Source organism: Natrix helvetica, assembly GCF_964273705.1.
Source record: "Natrix helvetica genome assembly, chromosome: 1".
Taxonomy (NCBI): Eukaryota; Metazoa; Chordata; class Lepidosauria; order Squamata; family Natricidae; genus Natrix; species Natrix helvetica.
The window spans coordinates 175,861,006-175,883,571 of record NC_138548.1 but is presented as its reverse complement, the minus strand read 5'-3'; the positions used below and the strand labels follow the sequence as shown (position 1 = coordinate 175,883,571).

Sequence of the window (22,566 nt, the reverse complement as noted above, 5' to 3'; positions counted from 1 at the left end):
TGCATGCACACATCTACAGTATTTCAGGTTCTTGCAAAGCTGAAAGTACCCTAACCACAAAGGGATATATTCCTGTTCTCCCAAATTAACAGTTGTAATAGAGGAAGGGGAGGAGGGGGAGATCATCCTATGATGCCTGAAATCTATCTATCACGTATCTCTAGAACCACCGCTGAATTGGATTACTTTTCAACTTGAAACCATAAGTCATCGGTGTAAATGGAAAAAAGAATGATTACCTTTTTGTAATTTCTCCATTTAGTTTATTAAATGCTATTTGTGGTACTTGAGGTTCTTTGACATTCAGTACTATCAAATATCAGTGATAACTATTGCACATCCATGTTATTCATCCAATATCTAGATGACTGTTCTTCGCTCATTCATTATTAAATCAACATCAAATTATTATAATATAAGATTTTGCTGTTGCCTTAAGTAAGGAAGGAAGGAAGGAAGGAAGGAAGGAAGGAAGGAAGGAAGGAAGGAAGGAAGGAAGGAAGGACTGAAAATTCAGTGAAATATATAAAATAATTTACATTTACATAATAAAGATTTAATTAAGACAAGTATAATGAATCATTGTCTGGAAAAGTGCAGCTCACTAAAATATTTATCTTTAAACTTCCTTCTAATAAATTAGAGACAAGAATAGGTTATTCAAAATTATATGGCTATATTAAGGAATATTTTGTTCCTTTTTTAGTACATACAGTTTTATAAAGCATTTTGATTATAGTGAAAAATAATATAAATTAACTTAAAGAAAGAAGAAAGAAGAAGAAAAAATTAAAATGCAAGAAAAAAGAGAAAAGGAAAATATGATAAAAAAGAAATATATATAAAGATGGGCCTTCCATCCTTGATCACAAGTTTGGACAAATTTAGTAACTATTCACATACTATAATATTACAAATAGATATCTCTTCATCTCATATTGCATCCCTTATATAACTAAATATATCAAACAACAATATTTCAATTCTAGTATCAGCAAAAAGATTGCCAGACTTTTGCTAATAAATATCTTATTTTAACCTTAATCACATTAACTTTATATTCCTTCCTTTCACTTCTAACAGTCTTAATCTTTAGTTCATTCAACTATTGTCATAGGATCTTATTTCTTCTCACTTCTTTATCCCATTTAAAAGATTCTTCAAGGGATTAACAAGCCTTTCACAAGATCCAGTAAGGAAAAAAAATCTAGATCATTTACTTCATTTGTCATTTGTGTTTCCTCTTTGGTTTTTAAAACTTCAACCAGTTTCTTTTGTATATTCAAATAGGTGATAACACAGCATTGCCCGGGTATTTATTTATAGGGGGACAATATCTGGACCAAACGTAATTTCTAATGTTGGATTTTCCCCCAAGGGAGCCCCCTTGTGGAGTACTGTGAACTATGGCAACTCCACTGCGCTGTATAGTAGAAGCCATTTTACGGCAGTACAGAAGAAGCCATTTTAAGACACAACAGATTGTATCTTAACAGAAAACACACACCCCAAGGGGTTTTAGGGGGTGTCAGTAAGTCATCTGTGTACCAAGTTGGTTGAAATTGCTTGAGGTGTTCCAGAGTTATGCTGGAACATGCACAAACCCACACACAGCCATTTTTATATATTCAATAAAACATCCTTTACCAATGTATGTCTCGGTATATGTCTCTGTTATATGTTTGTTTTGTCCACATATTTATTTCATATGTTTCATTGTACGCCGCCCCGAGTCCTTCGGGAGAGGGTGCGGCTAAGAAATAAATATTTATTTATTTATTTATTACCCAGTCATTATCGTGACATGTCATTTGTAGTTCCATTCTCAGTACTTTATCTATTCTGTCAGACAAATTTGCCCCACATCTATTATTCCCTCATTGACATGTTTTGGACGTAATCTATCCACAGAATCTGATTTCATAAGGAGCAGACATCCAAAGCACACATTTGCAATCTTCCTTCCTCTTTTTATCCAGAGAGATTCCAAGGAACTGATCTACTCACTGGTTCTTTGGTCTTTGCCATGAGTGTCAGCTTTGCTTTTGCAAAACTGCCTTCAAGTTGCCATTCCTCCCAAAGAAGCCCAGAAATGCTTTAATCTTAAAAACAAGAGCAGTCCTGCAGGATATGGCTAATGATCCATTTAAGCCAAATTTCTGTGTTCTACAATTGATAATCAGATGGCATTCAGCAAGCTCATAAAGGTATATAAGTGTCAGCATTCCAAATAGCATTCAAAATTAAATCAGAGTCCAAGGCAAAATATTGCTCAAAGTTCCAAATTATTAAGAGAGCCATGTTGGCATATCTGGGGGAAACCCAAATCTGAACTTCCTGGGTTATACCCACTCAGTTGAGAGTCCATGATCTTGCCCCCACACCCACAAGTCCATCACATGGTCCAATCTTCCACTGCCATGCTGGCTGTTCCACTCATCCAGTTTCAGTCAGGTGCACAGGTGTAGAGGCAAAGGATGACCTTGGATTCTAGAAAGGAAGTTTATTTTGGTTACATAGCATTTTACTCCATACCATCCCCCTTCCCATTTTCCCACAATAGAAACAGCATAGTAGAATATTAGAAAGTGTGGCAGGCCAAAGATCCAAAAAGGAATGTGGCTGCAGGCCTGACAATAAGATCTCTTGCTTGTGATCAAACATGTGAAAAAATAAATGCCAAGATAGCTCTTGAAGCACAGTGAAGTCTCTACTGGACTGTATGGAAATACATTCCATTTCAATCCAAGATGTAATCCTGTGTTCACTCACTTGAAAATGAATGCAGTAAATATCTAAGAATAGAAATAAGTGTAAAACCCAAATACCAGAACCTCCATTTCCTTCGTCTCCCACTTCTAACAGCAAAATCAAAGTCTTCTGTGCCAGCCAGGTATCTGCTGAGTGGCTGGATAAAATCTATTCCCATGATACATTTAATTAGCTCAACAGGGGGTTGAAAATGTGATGGAAATAACAAAGGAGTTAATAGCATAGGGTTTGATTTCCTTTCAGTTCTTTCTTCCAGTGGATTTCAATTTGGACCAAAAACGAAGCAATGTTCTTTAGCAGGTGATAAGTCAAAACAAACTCAGGGTTTTGACTTCATATAGTCCATTAGTGTCATGGAATATTTAAATTCATCTTGCTAATCTAATCCTTCAAAAACAAACTATTTGGAAAGAAAAAATAATCAAAGCAGTTTTGGGTACAATTCTGAAAACCTCCCCAGTGCTGAGACATGGTTGGCCACTTTAATCACCTTTATTCATTCTGGGTCTTGAAGTTTTGAACAGACACACAAAAGAAGATGAAAAGGTTTCTGGAATAAAAATTAAGAAATAAATTCGTAAACAAAGAACATTTGTTGAGTTTAATTTTCAATTAATTTTGAACATTAAACTCAACAAATTTTGGACAGCTGCCTCTGAGAGATAGATGTATTAATGGAGAAACTAAGAGAAATTGGTGCACTGGCTGGAGTTAAAATTAATTAGATTGGCAAAAAATAACTGGTTTTAAGTTGTATTTTTCACCCCACCACTTGGCTTGAATGCAGGAATGGCTATTGTTAAAAAACAAGAGACTTTCAGAATTAGGTGATCATTGTCTAAGGTTTCGGTGGCATGGTTATGTATGGTAAGATGAAATAAAGATAGATTTTAAAAATTGTCATATCAGGAATGCCATTTTATGAAAATAGAATAGGCACAAATTCAAGTGACACCTGAAAACATTCTTATTAGCCTCAGCCCAAGAAGTATTTTACAGAAAAGTAACTGTGAGCAAAGAAAAATGCTTATCATATGAACATTTGCTTGTATAACAAAAAGTAGAGTTTAAGATGAACTCAACAGAACAATTAACTGCAGAGGGATTTAGTTTTCAACAACTCATGACCTCTTGGGTCAACTTTTCAGAGATTTTTTTTAACCTGATTCCTCAATGCCTTCAACAAGAGCAGGGTTTCTAATCTACTGAAAACTTTATTAAAAATTGAGGAAATATTCACAAATGCTTTGAAAGTAGTCTATGTTTAATTGTGTTCTATCATGGAGTTAATCAAAGGAGTTAATCAAAGGAAATGTTTTGACACTTTTTATTATATTATAAAATGCTACATTAAAGTCTTTTTATATATGCCAATTTTCAGCTCCACAGCACTCATGGGTCCTGGATTTTGGAGCCATTCTGTAAACTAGTCCATATGAAGTACTTTGGTTGAAAAGGTTTTGCCCTCTGATGCACATTTCATCCAGTTAAAAGTATAGACACGAGAGTTTTAGTAGAATGTAGATAGTTTCCATACGCACAAGTAAAGGAAAGATTTAATATGGATAAAAAAGTACCAAGAATAGCATATCATAAAATGGAATTTGAAAACAAATGATGAACATATGATTGCTGAAATGTATACACTTTTATTGAGATTTGAAACAGAAGAAAGTTAAAGAATGTATAGTAAAAGGGTCAAAAACTTTGGTTATAATATTTAAATAGATCAGCTGGACAAAATTTGAAAAGGTTTCAAATTTTACAATTTAAAAGAGAACTTTTATAAAATGATTTATCATTGATATATAACACCAGGGAATTGCTTCAGGTGTACCATTCTTTATTTGTAAAATGAAAATGAAATGCACACATAAAGGATGAGGGAATCGCCGGTTTGGTAATGAGAATTATTGGGGGGGGGGGGGGTGTCTTAGATTAGTGTTGATTGTTAAACTAAATATGAACCAGTAATGTGATGCAGCTGCAAGAAAAGAAAATGTAGGTTTAGCCTGTAGGAATAGATGTATAATTTCTAAATAACATAATCCCTACTTATTCTGCTTTGATCAGTCCTCAGATCAAGAATTGTGACTAGTGCTGCTTGCACATTTTAAGAAGAATTCAGAAAAATTGCAATGAAGAAGGGAAATATGGTGATGAGGGGACTAGAAATTATAAAAAGAGAATGAAGAAACTGTGTATGTTTGGCCTTGGCTAAAAATAATTTTTCAATAGCAGTCTTCAAATACCTGAAAAGATGTCATACAGATACATTCTTAGTGTAGAGTTCAGGACCTAGAATAATGGATTTAAGCTATAGGAAAGCAGATTTTGATTAAATGTTACAAAAACTTCTCCATGCAAAAGCAATTTGACAATAGAACCAACTAGAGAAGTGGTGGACTTTTCCTTCATTGGACAAGTTCAGTGAGTGGCCATGCAAACATATTTAGGTTTCTATTCTAACTGGCAAAGAGAGAAGTCGTTTAGATAGCCTATAGACTCTTCCATTTTTAGAGTTTTGTAATTCATCCACAATGCCTCTCTGGCCACTTCTAAGGACAATGAACAATTGATATCCAAATTTATAAAGTTCTAGAAGATGGCAGGAGGAAGACACAGAATATCAGACCACTCATCTATCTAAACATAAGCAGAATAATCCATTCATTTCCTTTCTGGACTATAAACCATCTTCAATGAAATGCAAAAGAGACTGAACAACACAGGGATACATATAAACAGGGGGGAGGAAGTGCTGATGTAGGAACATTAGAAAAGAGATCCCAGTAGGATCTAGCCTGGGACCCTAAGAGGCAGCAGCCCATGGGGACAGGCATGATGATAGTTCTACTTGGAATCCACAGCAGATAAGGAAAGAATGGCCAGACAGAACAGAGGCCCTGCAACACAATAACATGAGCATGTGGGGAGGAGTTAGTCCCTACTAATGCCCACAACATATTCATATGTTACCCTCTGGATCACCAGAGGAACAGTCTACCCATATGATGCCTAGAAACCATGCTCACCATCAGTTAGGCAACCAATTGTCTTGGAGAATCTGAGTCTGAGAATATTGGGGAAGAAGTACTGGGATACAAATGGGGCAGGATAGGATGAGTAGCAGATGGGAAGCAGTGAAAGGGAAAGAATGAATGAAGGGAAGACTGGTATCTGGGATTAGAATATTGCCATTCTTGGGTGGTATTTTTCTTACTTCTCCTCTTCCCCTTATTTTCCCCTTCTCCTTTTTTTATTCCTCAGAAACCACTGCCTGAGATACCAAGAGACAAGATATGATTAATCTTTGCTAGTAATTTCTGGTGCAAGTATTTATGGAATATCAAAAACTTCCTACCTCTAAATAACTTTCCTTACCAGTTGTTACGGCACCATACAATCTAATGAGGAAACCACATGTAACATGATAGTATAGAAAAAGAAGAGAAGTGATGTGGTTAGTGACTAGAGGGGAAAGTCATGCCATAGCAACAAGGGAATATTCATACCAATCTGTACCCACATGGAAGTAGTAATTTGTAAAGATGCTTTCATCAGAGCCAAAGGCTTTTGTTATACGAAACAGTTCAACGTGCATAATAATTTATCATTTGAAAATACAGTTATTTCACCTTTGGATGCACCCCAACCATCACAGTTGTTAGACAATGTAGATGCAAATCAGGATGAATCATAACACCACTATTAAAAGTAATTGCATAGGCAGCAGAAATACAGAAGCTTATGCCTCCTGCCTATATCCTCCCATTTAAGATTCTATGCTATTGTGGCAAAAAAAAGCACTCACCATGAAGCGTCAAACATCTAGAGATGGTCCAACATTCATTATTGATCTAAAGTTAACAGGTTATGGTACATGCATGCCAAAATAACTAGACATAATGATAGTTTCTTCCCCCATGCCATCACTCTGCTAAACACCTAAATCCCACAGCACTGTCTTATGCCTAAAGATATTTGCCTATCTAATAGGTTGTATTGCTATTATCCTTGTCATCTTCATAGCTTTCTCATCTTCTCATCTTTCTCACCTCTCATCCTTCTCCTATTGGTATAATGATTTATCAATTGTTGTTTATATCTTATGACTTATAATCTATGACTTATCACTCTTTTGTTTGTATGTACACTGGGAGTTTATGCACTGGAGACAAATTCTTCGTGTGTCCAATCACAATAAAGAATTCTATTCTATTCTATTCTATTCTATTCTAGTCTAGTCTATTCTAGTCTATTCTAGTCTATTCTAGTCTATTCTAGTCTAGTCTTGTCTTGTCTTGTCTTGTCTTGTCTTGTCTTGTCTTGTCTTGTCTTGTCTTGTCTTGTCTTGTCTTGTCTTGTCTTGTCTTGTCTGAACTCAGGCAAGAAGAAGCACCAGCATCAGATTATATAGCTTTGCTATAGCATATGACAATGGAGCTTTTATATACACTGGCAGAAAATCCCAAATACATAAATAATTACTTTACAAATTGATAAGGAAATAAGATAATCACAACAGAGGCCTGGTATCTTCCATAGTGAATCTAAAACATTACAGACACATTTTTTGAAAGGAAACATAGCAGCTTTGCTATAAACTTAAGCTCTAATTATTATTCCAACAAGCCATCTCTGTACTTTACTGTAGAAGGGAGTAAGATAAGGAAATGGCTTGAATTTACAGCCCACTTTCCAGGCAAGAACTCTGAAGTCAATTAGCAAATACAGATTAGCATAATAATTACAATTCTGCTCTTACATGAAAAGTACAGTGAAGAACATTTATATTGCATATTATATTCACATAAAATGCCATACCAATGTAAGTAAACATAAGCAAGATTCTACAACAGATTCAATCTGAGTTCTTCTTTCGACCTACACAAATACCTGATACTGAAAGTAGGTTCTAAACAGGGACAAAGCCTTTCTTCATGAAGAATGCCTGCACCTTTCAAATTGTTGTGACTCCTAGTCAGGCCCAACTGGACACATTTTAATCTAGCTCAGGAGTCCCCAAACTTGGCAACTTTAAGACTTGTGGACTTCAACTCCCAGAATTCTCCAGCCCACTATGCTATGCTGGCTGGATAATTTGAAGTTTGAAGACCTCTGATCTAGATGAGCAGATAGACCCTATTTTATCTCATGTCTGAGTGAAGCTATGCCTTAAATCTTTCTGTTCTCATTCGGCTATAGAGAACTGAAATGAAATCACGGCCATCCAGACCTCAGGAATGCTGCTGGGACTGATAGAAGGTCAAAAGATTGCAAGGTGGAAAAAAATGACAGAAGGGAAGGGAAGGAATCTGACTGAAGATATGGCTTTGCAGATTCTGTCTTCTGCCAGTCTGGATGCTTCAACCTCAGCTGCCTTGGAAGATCTCAACTACTTCTGTAACGGTCTTTACATTAACAGCTTGTTCTATGGCTCCTTCTTGCATTCCTTGAACTGGATCTCTTGAACTAAGCTAATTTATTTGGTTTGCTTCTTTCCCCTCCCTTCTGCCATTTTTGACTCTTAGTTTAGCAATAGCACTTAGACTTATATACCACTTTACAGTGCTTTACCTTTCTAAGCGGTTTACAGAGTCAGCTTATTGCCCTCGACAATTTAGATCCTCATTTTACCCACCTGGGAAGGATAGAGGGCTGAGTCAACCTTGAGCCTGGGGAGATTTCAACTGCCAAATAGCCAGCAGCCGGCAGAGAGCAGAAGTAGCCTGCAGTACTGCACTCTAACCACTTCGCCACTGTGGCTCATAGTTTCCCCTCAGAACTCAAAGGCTGCTTAGCCTTTGCAACTGGGACTTGGTTTGTGACTTGATGTTGTTGCAATGCAGTGGTGGGTTCCGGATCCTGGTGCAACCGGTACGGTGCAACGGGGCCGTGTGCAACGGGGCCGTGTGCAGCATGCACATGCTTACTTACCGCCCGCAACAGCTCTGCCACACTCCAGCTGCTCGGCGGAGCGTTGTGCAGGTGCCGTACGCACTGTGTATGGCACCGCGCGTAAGCCCCGATTGTCTAAAATACAGGTAAGGAGGCAGGTGGGCCCTCCGGAGCATCATACTGGAATGGTACCTGGTGCTCCCAGCAAGCACTGGTACGCCTGTACCGGTCGTATCCCACCACTGATGCAATGATAAGTATTTACCACAAGATTTCAGCAGAACCATTTGTGGATGAAGTTAGGGATACCAGATCCGGGCTTCAAAACTTTGAATGGTCACTAGATTGTAGCAAATATACACTGAAACTCTTAAACTTTTGCCACTATCTAGAGCTAATTTGGATTTCTGCAGTCCAATCTCACAGTTTTGCATGAAACAGGGAACATAAAATGAGATCTGGGGCCGCATTCAAAGTCCAAAACCCACTGCTTGCCCATCCATGTTCTAGATTATTATTTTCATGATGGAGATGAATTGAAATAAATAGTTTAAAATACTCTATTTCAAAATAATGTAATCTTTTGCTAGTACACTTTCCTCCTAAATTAGTGCCCTCTAGATGTACTTGAACTACAATTTCAAACCATTCTCAACAGAGGGGGAGGAATACAACATTATCTACAGTATTTCCTGTCCACAACACAGTCCTTTTAACAGTTCCAAGAAGACTCCATAACCATTTGCACCACTCAGGTGTCCCTGATGACACCGATAAATCTCCAAGTGGCCTTAAGAACTTACTGAAAGGATGCAAATGACCAGCAGTCTGGAAGGAATATACATCTTTCCATTCCCCACCATTCAATTAGAGCTGAAGAAGCTTCTTTGACCAGAAGCAAAATATCTTCGAAGAAAATGCAAGAAAGTCCAGTTGCCTCTTGAAAAAAAAGTACCTTTAGTACAGTTCCAACTGTTTCTTGGTAACATGGTTCTGCTAGTGAAGATCCAGATTTATCACATCTGGGGGAATACCTCCTGGAGGAAAACCAGGCTGAGAAATATGTAGGCAATGCCAGTGCAATATATTTTATTTAAAAAAGAGGCCACAAATACAGTCAGTTCCTTGGCAAACTTGACTGATATAGAAGTACGTTCTGCATTCACACCTGTGATGAACTCCATTGAACAAGCTGGGAGCATCCATGCATACCATGACAGTTCCATACATCTCATTGCTGCAACTGGAGTCCACAAGGACCTGATGTATTTCTGTAAGAAGACTGTCCCTAGCATAATAGTACTGTAATGAATATGTCAGGTTTGTTTTCTCCTACTTGTTTTCTCTTGAAAAACTCAAGTTCTTGTCACTATATTTATGACGACATATGGAGATTTAGGCCAGTTCTTACCCCAAAACAATCTGAATTTTGACTTATTCTTGGCTGTGGACCACCTTCTTAGAACACGTCTTAAAAGTTAGCAAGAGATTGGGTTTATTAGGAATGGCCTGATTTAGCAACAGCCATTGAAATAAGGCAGTTTACCTGATCGAGATATCAGGGGAGTTCTTGGTTGGCAAGTGGGATTCCTGGAGCGGAAGGACAACCTGAGATCTTTAGCAAAGAGTGTCTTCTTACATGTAGAACAGGTAGAAGATATATTTCAATGACTTCAATGGCAAAGCCAATCCAATAAATTTTCCATCTATGGCAAAGGCTGAGACTGTATTCTTTCTGCAATTCCATGAAGAGAAGATGGCTGGACTTTCAGTGGAGTGTTTTATATCAACAGTGCTAACAGGATATGATGGTACACTGCACCTGAGGAAGAGCATACGGTATGCAGAGATGTTTTCTCAAATTCCAGTAGAAGAAAAGCACCTCAGGGCTTGGGGGAAAAAAACATGGGTTTATCATTGTCTCTCACCTATACAAATATGCATGGGTGTAGCACAGCAGGGTAGGCTGACCCTATTGAGAGGGCCTTCCATCTAGCATTGGAATGTAGCCAGTTTGGCCTGCCCCACAACCAGAATTTGTGGTTACAGAGGAACTGTTACATCCTGACAATCAAAACCCCACAACTAAGAGGGACTTATGGTAATATCATTGTAGCTCCGTTCTGCTATTCCTCATTGTTTCAGTGCCTATTTATGACCCATAATAATCATAATGGAACTTGTCTGACATTATCAAGATGCTACAGTGATTTTATAATGGATTCCCAAAGTAATTTGGCTCCCGTGTGCTATTTTTAAATGCCACTAGACACTATATCACTATGACTAAATTATCTTGGTTTTTTCTTTTATTTTTGAATCAGCTACCCTTCTTTATTTTGCTGTGCTATTTAATAAAACTTACTTTCATATTTTAAATTCTCCTTATGTTACATTAACAATGTCAACTTTGACAGCATCAAAATATACTGAAAAAGATTTGATGACAGGTTTTCTCTTTGTTACTGATATTGTAGTACAAAGAAAGAGGTGGCTTCAGTTTGTCAGATGTAACAGTGAAGATACTGAGCTTATGTTTATGTTAGTAGCAAAAGATAGAGAAACAAATACTTAGGAAATGCCATCTATGTGTCATGGCAATGTCCTTCCTTATGACTCTAACAGATCCTTATTTCTTCCCTGCTCAAATTCATATCAATGCATTTATAAGTATACACTTATTGCCAGATCTGGAATCTTGTAGACTTAAAATAGCATCTAGTCTTGTTAAAAACTAAAACAAGAGTAGTAGAAATTTTACATGGGGTAAAGAAGGAAGAATGATTCAATGTTGTACTCTCATTCAAATTTTCCTACTCTTTTCTGGCTTTGTTAGCAGTAGATATTATGCGTACTGAGTACGTTTGTGCACAGGTCAATCACAATTGCACATTTTTGAGGAGCAGCCACCACAAGAGAAGAAACGGGTTCCTTGATCACTCAATGCCAGACTGCCATTCCTTTGGACCATTGCCCAAGGACAGGGTATGCTTGTTATTGAGTATAATCTCCCATTTCACCACTTGTTCCTCCTCCTTGTCTGTGACCTATCATTTTTGGATAGTTTAGTGGTTTTTCAGAAGAGTACTAGAACCTGCTCAAGAATAGCCTAATAGGTCATAGGCATGGAGCATCTCTGACTCTAGTCTACAACCAGTTAATCATATAATCTGATAGGTAGTTAAATATTGTACACAGTTCTACACATACTTGTCCAACCTGCCCAATTCCACATTTAGATGAGCAAATGGCAGTGGTTTTTCCTCAGGTGCAGGCAGTGGCGTAGCGTGGGTTGTCAGCACCCGGGGCAAGGCAAGTAATTTGCGCCCCCTAACCCGTTTATTCCTTTCCCCCCCCCATTCAGCTGGCCATTGTCACTGAGCAGCTTGCAGCCTTTCAATGGTCTCAAAATATAAAGCTGTGATGTTCTGCCTACTGACACAAAAGGCCGCCTCTTTCTGTGCTCAGTGGGACAACTCTGGGGAGTAATGTCCACACACACAGGCACACACACTTCTCATTCACAGCGATTCAGAGGGGCTCCATGAAAACAAAAACCGGGGCCTTGTGTAGACCCTATGTACCTACAATTTGTCCCCTTCTCCCACTCTTCCCAATATATACTTCCTCGACTTCTTTTTTTTAAATCCTCTTCTAATGAAAGAGAAGATAACTTTCCAAACTTTAACCTTAGGTCTGCACAGCTGACACAGATACAGCAGGACGTGCCTCCCAGTCAAACCACAATCTTTTGCCCCCCAGCCGACAACAAAACGCCCCAGAGAGCTCTCTCTCTCCCCCCCCCCACTTCGCCTTTTTCCATTTCTTCCAGGAAAATTGCGAAGAAGGGAAAGAGGAAGGGGGATGGGCTGGGGAGGACGGACGGAAGGAAGGCTGGTTTCTGAGGCCCGAATCCCACTTCCCAGCAAGTGCTGGAAGAGCCCCACCACCCCAGCAGAGGCCGCCCCCCACCTATCTGAGGTGAAGAGGACAATCGCTTTCAAGCAGCTGTATTCCGCCGAATCCACGTGTAGGGCTTTCAGCTTCTCCACCTGCTTCTGGAAAATGCGTATGTGGTCCATAAAGGCGACCACGCGGTCAGCGGACATGGGCGACGCGTGGAGGCCGGCAGCTGCCAAGAGCGGGGCAACGTGGAGAGGCATGGAGCACTGGGCGGCGTTGAGGACAAACAACTCACTCCAGGTGAGCCTCAGCAGGGCCACCTGGTCGGTGATCTGGAGGTCTGGGAAGAAAGGAATGTTCCGAGCCCATTCCACGGCGCTGAAAAGCATCCGAGCGGCCAACTCACAAATGTTCTCGATGCCCATAATGTTGTTCGGCTGCATGCACTGGCTGCTGAAGCGGGAGGTCGGGTAAGGCTCTGCCCGCAGCAGGAGGGAAATATATCCGGAGCGCGCCCCCCCCCAGATGTTGCGCCCGGTGCGGCCGGCCCCCCCTGCACCCCCCACGCTACGCCACTGGGTGCAGGCAATGCTTGAAGTGAAGGGAAATGAAGTCAAGGAATCCAGTCATTATCTGCATTAAATCAAAAAGGATAGGACCAGTTGCCAGTCTTGTACGTACGTACGTACACACACACACACACACACACACACACATACAAACACACACAAACACACATGATGCAAGAGAAAAGTTTTTGATCAGTGTGTGCTACCTGCTGTAACATATAACAGTGAAACATGGACACTAACCTCACAATCGATACAAAAGTTATGAGTGGCACAAAGCCATGGAAAGATATATGCTCGGCTTTACCAAACAAAATAAAAAGACCTGCATATGGATTAGAGAACAAATGAAAGTATATGATAACATCAAGAGACTAAAATAATTGAAATGGAACTGGGCTAGTCACATAGCAAGAAGAATTGGTGGCAGGTGGATAAAAGCAATCAGAATGGATCCCATTTGATAAAAAGTGTCCACAGAAGAGACCTAAAATAAGATGGATCAACGACATCAGCAAGTATTATGGGCCCAATTGGCAAAAGAAAACTCAGGACCATATGAGTTGGAAACATGCGGAAGACACCTTCATCCTACAGATGATGATGATAATAAAAAATATTATAATTATAAATACATGTATATTTTAAACACGTATATTACTCCACATTCCTAGGACTATAACTATTTTGTTTCATATTTTTCTGGAAATAGAATACTACCAAAACCAGCTTCCCATATGAAGGAAGAATAGGGGAATATTTTTGTTTTGTTTTTTCAATTTCTTATTTTTCTAACTATGTAACATTTCTGAAATACGTCACAATACATATTTCGCAAATTGTTCAGAATGTATAAAGGCATTTAATATTTCTGTTGAAATGTGTACAAGAAGAAAAATTTCATCATGTCTGATGGGCATGTTAAAAAAAAGTAGAAAATTCCGGATTCAAATACCCACACTGATTCATTGAAGATTAACGTACAAATTGAAATAAAAGATTTTTCTTTTGGAATCGATGAACAGTTGGGAAAAAGTCAAGGAACTCTGTCTTGGTATATGATAATTGCAATGCGATTGTTTTTTATGAACAAAGGTGGAAAGATTTAGCAAGAGAAGCAAGGGAAGAAAGAAGAAAGAAACGAACTGCAGAAAGAGAAATGAGCAAGAAATATTTAAAAGTTTCCAATTTCTTCTGGAGAAAATATATTTTACAAAATATTAACTCTTACCCTATGATTACAAAAAAAAGAACTTACTTTTTATTATCCAGGTTTTTTTAATCATCAGAACCACAAACCATGTGTATTTTCTCTATTTCATGCAAAGAGTCTATAAGGGGATTGCAGTCAACCGTAAATATCTTATTTTTTTTCTCTAATCAAAGAAGTTAATTCAGCCATTTCTGCAAGTTCCATCATCTTCACCAGCCGTTCCTCTGTTGTGGGTAATGTTGAACCTTTCTATTTCTGAAAATATAAGAGACACTCTGTGGTTACCAAACATAAAAATAAAGTTCCATGGCTTTTTTTCTAGTTGCCTGTACATTAATCTCAAAAGAAAAGTCTCTGAAACCAGAGTGTCTTAGTTTCAATTAAATTTAAACCTTTAAAATCTTCTGGACTGACATATGTGCTTTTTTTTAAAAAAAAGCTTTTTTGCATGTCTATCAAACATGGTAAAATGTCCCTTTATGTTGTTTGCATTTACAACACAGATCCAAAGTACCTTTGTACTTACTGTATATCCTAGACAGTATCTTTGATGAGAAATACTGATACATCTTTTTATAAAAAATATTTCTAAAGCTAGAACATAAAAAAATTTCAATCCTTTCAACCACATGCTTTCCCATTGATCTATTTGTATATTGTTGCAGAACGTTTAGCCCATTTTATACATTCTTTCAAGTCTTCTTCTGTTTGATATTTCAACAAAAGTTTATACATTTTATAATTATATGATCATCATTAGTACGTAATTCTATTTCAAAGTCAGTCTTATTTTGTTTATAACCATAATGTTATTTCTCTGCTTCAAACCTTTCTGATAATTGTACATAACAAAACCATTGTCATGAATATCCTTCTGTTATCAGATCTTTTTCTTGATTTCAGTTTACAATCCCCTTCAAAAAATCTGTTTTATTCATCAATTTTATTTTATCTTGTATCTGCATATTTTTGTTAACATCTTTGCCTTCTGTTTATTCCTCTTAAACTCTTCTAAGGCCCCAAATTCTTTTAATTTACTCATTAGGAATTCACTTCTCTTCAAGGGATTTATCATCAAATCATCTGCAAAAACTCTTAATTTATATGACTGATTTTTAATCTTTATATCTATGATTCTCTCATCTTGTCTTATATCTCAGTTCAGCATTTCAGGAACATACACACACACACACACACACAAACAAAATAAGCAAAAAAGGAGACAATGAGGCAGCAATCTTGTCTTCTTTCTGAATCATTGATTTTTATTATGTTATTTTCTTCTTTGAAAGTATTTTCTGTGTGTGTGTGTGTGTGTGTGTGTACACATACACACACATAATAAGATGGGACTCATCTAATCTGAGCCGATAATGTTGAATGAGCAAAATCTTTTTAAATACATACAAACTTACATCACCCAGAAATTAATATTAAGGTTCCAACTTTTATCCTGATAAAGTGTTGAACTTAATACTCAGAACGCTATTTATTCATTTTACTTGAGGGCACATCTGGAGGGCAGCATGTTGGGGAAAAGCTACAATGTATACTTAGGGATTAATGCCTGAGAATTAATGCCACTGCAATCAATAGGATTTATTTCTGAAAGCACACCTTGCCTAAGAAAGATTGTACTATATCAATGTTACTGATAAAAGTGAATGACATGTTGCTTCTGGTATGATTATCTTAAATAATTTACCCAGATAGCTGTAGTGTTCTTATTGGCTGCAGCATTATATTTTTTATCATGGCTAATGATAGCAGCCAGGATACACAACACAACCTTCAAGCATTAAAACACTACCCATTTGGTTTTACAGAACCATCCAAGCTATCTCTTTTTTTAAATGTTCTTTCAGTAGGATTTGGTTTTAGCAGCCACCTGTTGGAGCCAGAGTAGGAGTAGAAGGCACTGCCAAACCTTGGAGGCTATTCTTGAGCAAATGAAGGACAACTTCCAGCTGAAATGCAAGATAGCTGCACTTTAAATTTCATTAAGAAGTTCAGTATTATTTGCCATAAAATAATCAACCCTTTGATGCAAGAATGTCCTTGTTGTGCCTAAGGACTCTCTTACAAAAGGCCACCATCAAAGCATCATTATCTATACCTTCTGTATCTAATTTTCCCTAACTTCACTGCTTCCCCAATGCCCATACTTCAGAATAATATTGCATGCATCTAATGAAGTGGATAGTCTAGACGGTGATGAGAATGAATGACTTTGTGTAGCTATTTCTTTTTCTCTTGGCCCTCTTTTTCTTTTCTTTTTAATTAATTCATTTGTTCATTCGTGCATTTCCATTTCAAAAGGCAATAATCAGTTTACTAGGGGAAAAACTGATGAGTTGAAGGAAAAGGATAACATTGCTGCCTCTATAATTAATATAGACAGTTATTTTATGATGAAATGATGAGAAGATGAGTTCTGAAATACGGAAGGGAGCATGGGGTGGGGTGGGGAAGTGGTCCATTAAGAAGTATACTTGAGGTGTCTCAGAATATGAAGAACGGTTACAGGAACTGGGCATGGCTAGTCTAGTGAAGAGAAGGACCAGGGGAGGTATGATAGCAGTGTTCCAATACTTGAGGGGCTGCTACAGAGAGGAGGGAGTCAAGCTATTTTCCAAAGTGCCTGAAGGCCAGACAAAGAATAATGGATGGAAACTGACCAAGGAGAGTTTCAACCTAGAAACAAGGAGGAACTTTCTGACAGTGAGAACAATCAACCAATGGAACAGAAGTTGCCTTCAGAAGTTGTGGGAGCTTCATCACTTGAGACTTTCAGGAAGAGATTGGACTGCCATTTGTCAGAAATGGTGCAGGGGGTTGGACTAGATGACCCACAAGGTCCCTTCCAACTCTGTTAATCTGTTAATATGGCTTCATGTGCATGTAGTTCTTCTGTGATTCATTTAACCAGGGTCTAAAAGAGGATTCCTTGCACGTACACCTTACTCTTTTTCACAATCTCATTTTGGTTTGTCCAAGATCAAAATGGACAATCTTTTCTTCTGTCAAAACCTGCATTCCATCCCATGAAATGTATACTTCCAAGCATGATGATATGGAAGGAAGTAACAAGCAATCAAAGCCACCTATTCTTTCTTATTCATGCAATCTTTTATCTACTGACACATGTCTATGGAGATTTTCAGTCATCCAGGGCATGGTTGTCCCAAAGGTGCCTTTTTTTTTCAAGAGGCACCTGGACTTTCTGGTTTTATTTGAAGATGTTTTGCTTATCATCCAAGAAGCTTCTTCAGCACTGACTGGGGGGTGTTGGGAATGGAAGGATTTATACTGCTTGCAGACAGCTGGTTATTTGTATTTTTTTAGTGGGTCATTAAGGTCACTTGAAGGTTTTTCTGTGTCATCAGGGTCACCTGAGTGGTGCAAATGGGTGTGGAGCCTTCTTGGAACTGTTGAAAGGACCGTGTTGTAGACTGGAGATAGATGATGTCATATCCTGACATCATCTATCTCCTGACACCCTATCTTTCCTATGCAACAGGTTGCCTGGAATGGAACCTATTCTTCTCATCAGAGGTCTAATGTGATACCTTGCAAAATGAGATCAAGGATTGCATGTTGCCGTTATTATAGGCTGCCTGCCCATTTTAATTTTTGGTTGGTTGGTTGGTTTAGTTAGTTAGTTAGTTAGTTAGTTAGTTAGTTAGTTAGTTAGTTAGTTAGTTAGTTGGTTCAGCAATTCTCTGAAGGTGGGATCAACCTACTTTGGATCATCTGCAATGATCTGCATTAAATACTTGGGTGCCCTACATATTGTTAAGTCTAATTTGAAACAGACCAATTCCTATGATCTAAGGATGAATAGTTCTGCACTGGTTTGACAAACGAGAGATAAAGAGGAAAAGTCTAAGATCTGAGCAAACTCAAAATGCAGCAGCATTTACCTTTATCTGAAGGGACAACATGTCTTAAGAAGGTGTGAAAAAAGCTCAGGAATCATCCTGAATGGGCAGAAACTGCACAACACAGAGACGCACACATATAGAAACCCTAATCCATTTTTTTATTGTTAAACTTGTAGTGCAATCGCTGTAAGTATTCTGTTGGGGAGGGAGGGAGGGAGGGAGGGAGGGAGGGAGGGAGAGAGGGAGGGAGGGAGGGAGAGAGGGAGGGAGGGAGGGAGGGAGGGAGAGAGAGAGAGAGAGAGAGAATTGAAGCAGTACAGTTCAATTTATTAATTTATTCAGAGCTGCTACAGATATTTTAACTTTTAATACAAGTTAATTTGGAGGGTTTTAAAGTATTCCCTGATAAACAATGCTTGAATGATGCTTCACAGAAGCCTTTAAAAGTTTATTGACCCTAAATAATTCAAATCCATGCATTTGCAAATTAATCTCAAGCAAAAAGTGAAGATTACACTTCATAAATGTACCTTTAAGAGCTTAGAACTGGATATAACAATCTCTTCCACCCCCCCCCCCAGCCCAGTTTCCTAGCAACACCCACTCGCTTAAAGTGAGTTTGGCCAAAACAGGAAAGCTTGATTGCTGATGAATATATTCACTTGATGTACTCCGTCTGTAAGTTGCCTTTAATTAATGGCTCCATATTTTACCATCCTTTGGTGGAAGCTTAACCATGTTGACTTTCAACTTGGATTTGATTTCCAACAACTACAGAAGGAACAATGCCCACTTTGGATGCCAATGGCAAAGTGAATTTTCTGTGGCATCCCACAGAATGAATCCACAAATTGAGACAAGTGGGATTTCCATTGTTTTCACAGTTGACATAGAAGATTGAGTTTTTGGAAGTATACATTTACACCCATATACACACTACACAAAGACAAACTTTGATTAGAAAGAGAGAAAACGACAACTATATAAGGGATAGTCTAGGACTTTTTGGAGGCTGAGGGGTTTGTTTTTTTACCTTTTTAAACCCAAGGTAGACCCCATGGCCAAAAACTGGTTGACTTTCATTTAATTTCCCATTACTAGATTGCACTACAAATGGCTTTGTAGTGGCAGCAAAGTAACAATTTGCTGCATCTGATGCTTGATTTCTAATCCAGATCTGATCACCTTGTAAAATGGTGTCCTTGCTCCCTTCGCCAAATCCTCACCCAGTGTGATAGGATGGTATTTGGAGCTTGGCTTTAGCTCCTCACTCTTGCCACCTGTCACCAGCCAGCTTCTTTCTGCATCTAACAAAAATGGCAAGCTAATATGCTAACCAAATGTATTAGCCCTTATTTTGACAGACAGCTCCGAGTGGAAGCCTAAGGCAGTTGGGTTCATTATGACACAGCTGAAAGTGCCATTAATTCACAAAAGGAGGATGACAAGTGTGTGCAATCAGGAAAAATTAGACCCTCTGCCAACGGTGGAGGCTGAGCATGCAAGATGACTGCCAGCAAACCTTGATTCAGATTCTGGCATTGATGGTTGGCTTGGCAAATACAATGGCAATGTGTGAAACTGGAACACTGGGCAACAAGGCTGCTCTCTGAAGCAATTATTGTCCGCGGCTACAAGAAACAAGATGAAAAGACTTTGGGGAACGCAATGTGGTAAGTGACCTTTGCGTGCGTTTAGCATTCCTGCAAAATGTATTCATTGCCCTGGACTTAGCTCTGCTGCTACTAGGAGTAGCAGAAAGGAGAAGGAAGTAAACTATCTGACAATATGGTCAATGCCATGTGAAATTGGAGTCTAACAGTTTTGAAATTCTAGTTAAAATTAAGCCCTGGCAATATTCAGTCCTATATTTATAAACATACCAATTGTGTGTGTGTGAGAGAGAGAGAGGTGGGAAGGGAGGGAGGGAGAAGGGAGGGAGATGGAGATGGATGTGTATTGGTTGGAAACATGTGGAAGAGGCCTTCATTCTGCAGTGGATAGACAATGGCTAAAATGAGGATGTATGTGTATATGTTTGTGCACATGTATTCAAATATAGTTGGTGCTCTGAAGTGGTGGGTTCCAGCAGCTGCTGCTGCCGATTCGCTCAGGGGTGGAACGAAAATGCTCTGCACATGCTCAGAAGCCAAAAACAAGATGGCAGCACCAGAGGGAGATCCAGTTGGGGGTCATGGCAGGCCTAAGTCGCTGCCAGTTGCAGTGACCCACATGGCCAAGTTACTACCAGTTTGACCAGTAGGAACCACCATTGGGGCTCTGGAACATTAAAAAAATTTTTTTAATAACCACATCTTTAAAATGATTCATTTCAAAATGTTGAAGGAAACTGTCGTTTAAAACAGAGATTCTGAACCCCCAGTCCATGGCCCATTGAGAACTGGGCCACATAGGCAGTGGGCAAATGCAAGAGTGTGAAGTTGCATTTGTGCAAGTAGTCGGTGTGCATGCGTGCATGCATAAAACCATCCCTCTCCACCACCAATACTGCCCCCAGTCCACAAAGCCAAAAAGGTTGGGAACCACCTATTTAAAATATTTAATCAGGTTTATATTTTCATCACATCAAATTGGAGCTGCCTTTAAAAAGAGAAGAGTCTATCCTCCTTCAAATCTGAAAGAAGTGACGGCTGGCAGGTTACTTGTGGAACAAGATTCTTGCAAAATGAAGTAGGTACAGCTGAATTCTCCAACTGTGGCTCTCTCTATCCAAATTGCAGTAATTGGAGCAATTAGAACCTAAGAGTTAACAGAAGAATGGATTATCGTTCATTGTTTCTAATGACTATCCAGTTTATATAACCTGGCTGGTCTAGTCAGCATCATTTTTTCTCACTTCAATAATGGAGGTAGACAATATAACATGGTTTCCAAAATATTGTTCAATTGTCACAGATGTGGTACTGTCACTTTACCTATTTTTATTATGAGCCCAATGATATTGGTGTTTGGAAATCAATGGACTATTATCCATTTTCAATAGGCACATCTCTGTCCAAATCACTTGTCCATCAGTGTGCATATCCTAAATTTGAATGAATATTAAATCAACCTTGGATACTGCATCTGATTCTTTTTCTCCCTACTTCACATCCCCATTCCGAATCTTTGCTCTTTCTCATAGAGCCAGTTTTCAGGTAACAGGGAATAATGTCCCCACATGGAAATAAGCATGAACACCATCACACCATCATTTGATAAGAAGACAAGACAGGGATCATCTGCAAAGCATAGCTTCTGGAACTCCTTTCAACTTCTTAAAAATAGCTTGCTCTAGTCTAGAGCAAATGATAAGAAAGGAAGGGGAGGGGACTTAGAATGGAGGAGTCTGCAACCTTCTGAGCCCTGGCCTGGTACCTTTTCCATAAGATGCATTGGGAGAATTTTTTCTAGTATTGCTTTTTCTGAAGCCCCTTGTTGGATCTGACCTATTTCAACTCAGACTTTCTTTGACCAGCTTTTGCATATCTCAAATATGATCCATTCAGATTAGCTGTCATGTGGTCAGACTGACTCCTTCCTCCTGCTTTACATTTTAAAATTGAATTGTATTTCAAAGTGCTCTTTGAGTTGGAAAGGATAAAAGGGTATGAAGGAGATTTTGGTTTCTCCTAAAATTCTCCTCTTATTGGAGTTTCTCTTTAGATTATAATAGTTTGTGGAAGTGACATGTTAGGAATGTGCTGTTTTTATTTTTAACCAATCAACAAGAGACACCTATTTTTCTGGTAGGCATAAAGAAGAAAGTTGTTCAGCTCATATTTTTATATAACCTTTCAAAAATTTATATTTCCCAAACTTAGAAATAAGCTAGAAAGTTGTAGTACTGTTTGCAGATTAGAAAATGCATACAAAACCAGATGTATTACAGGAAAGAGTGCATAGGTTGGAGAAATCACATGCAATAATGTGCATATTAGAAAATATGTAAAAAAACATAGATAAGGAGAAATACATGCAAAATATAATGTTATGAAAATGTACTATAATATGCATACACCACTTCTTGCTGAATGATGCAGAAATGCTATGGCATGGAGAGTATGAAGCAAATACAGAATTGGAATGGAAAAATGAATAACTAAGCAGAATCAACATTGATAGATTTGCCCATCTCTTTTTTTGTCATCAAGTAGATATGAACAAATTGCTAGAGCTATTAATTCTTCAACTGTCTGCTTCTGTGTGCTGTCCTACCAATGTACAGTGGTTTAGCAATGTGCAGAAATCCATGTGCACATCAATAAACTTTAGAATCTGGATACAGTCACACACTCTATGTCATGAAAACTGTTTTTGTGCA

General features: G+C 38.4%; 1 protein-coding gene across 1 annotated transcript; it reads right to left on the bottom strand.

The window, feature by feature from the left end:
• Positions 1–11,609: 11,609 nt before the first annotated feature.
• On the bottom strand, positions 11,610–15,886 carry LOC309393938 (COUP transcription factor 2-like; the record flags this gene model as incomplete). The annotated part of the gene is made up of 3 exons (XM_081956562.1): positions 11,610–11,720; positions 12,558–13,167; positions 15,861–15,886. The coding sequence occupies 3 exons, from the start codon at positions 15,884–15,886 to the stop codon at positions 11,610–11,612; spliced, it is 747 nt and encodes a 248-aa protein (XP_081812688.1).
• Between the last annotated feature and the right edge of the window lie 6,680 nt (positions 15,887–22,566).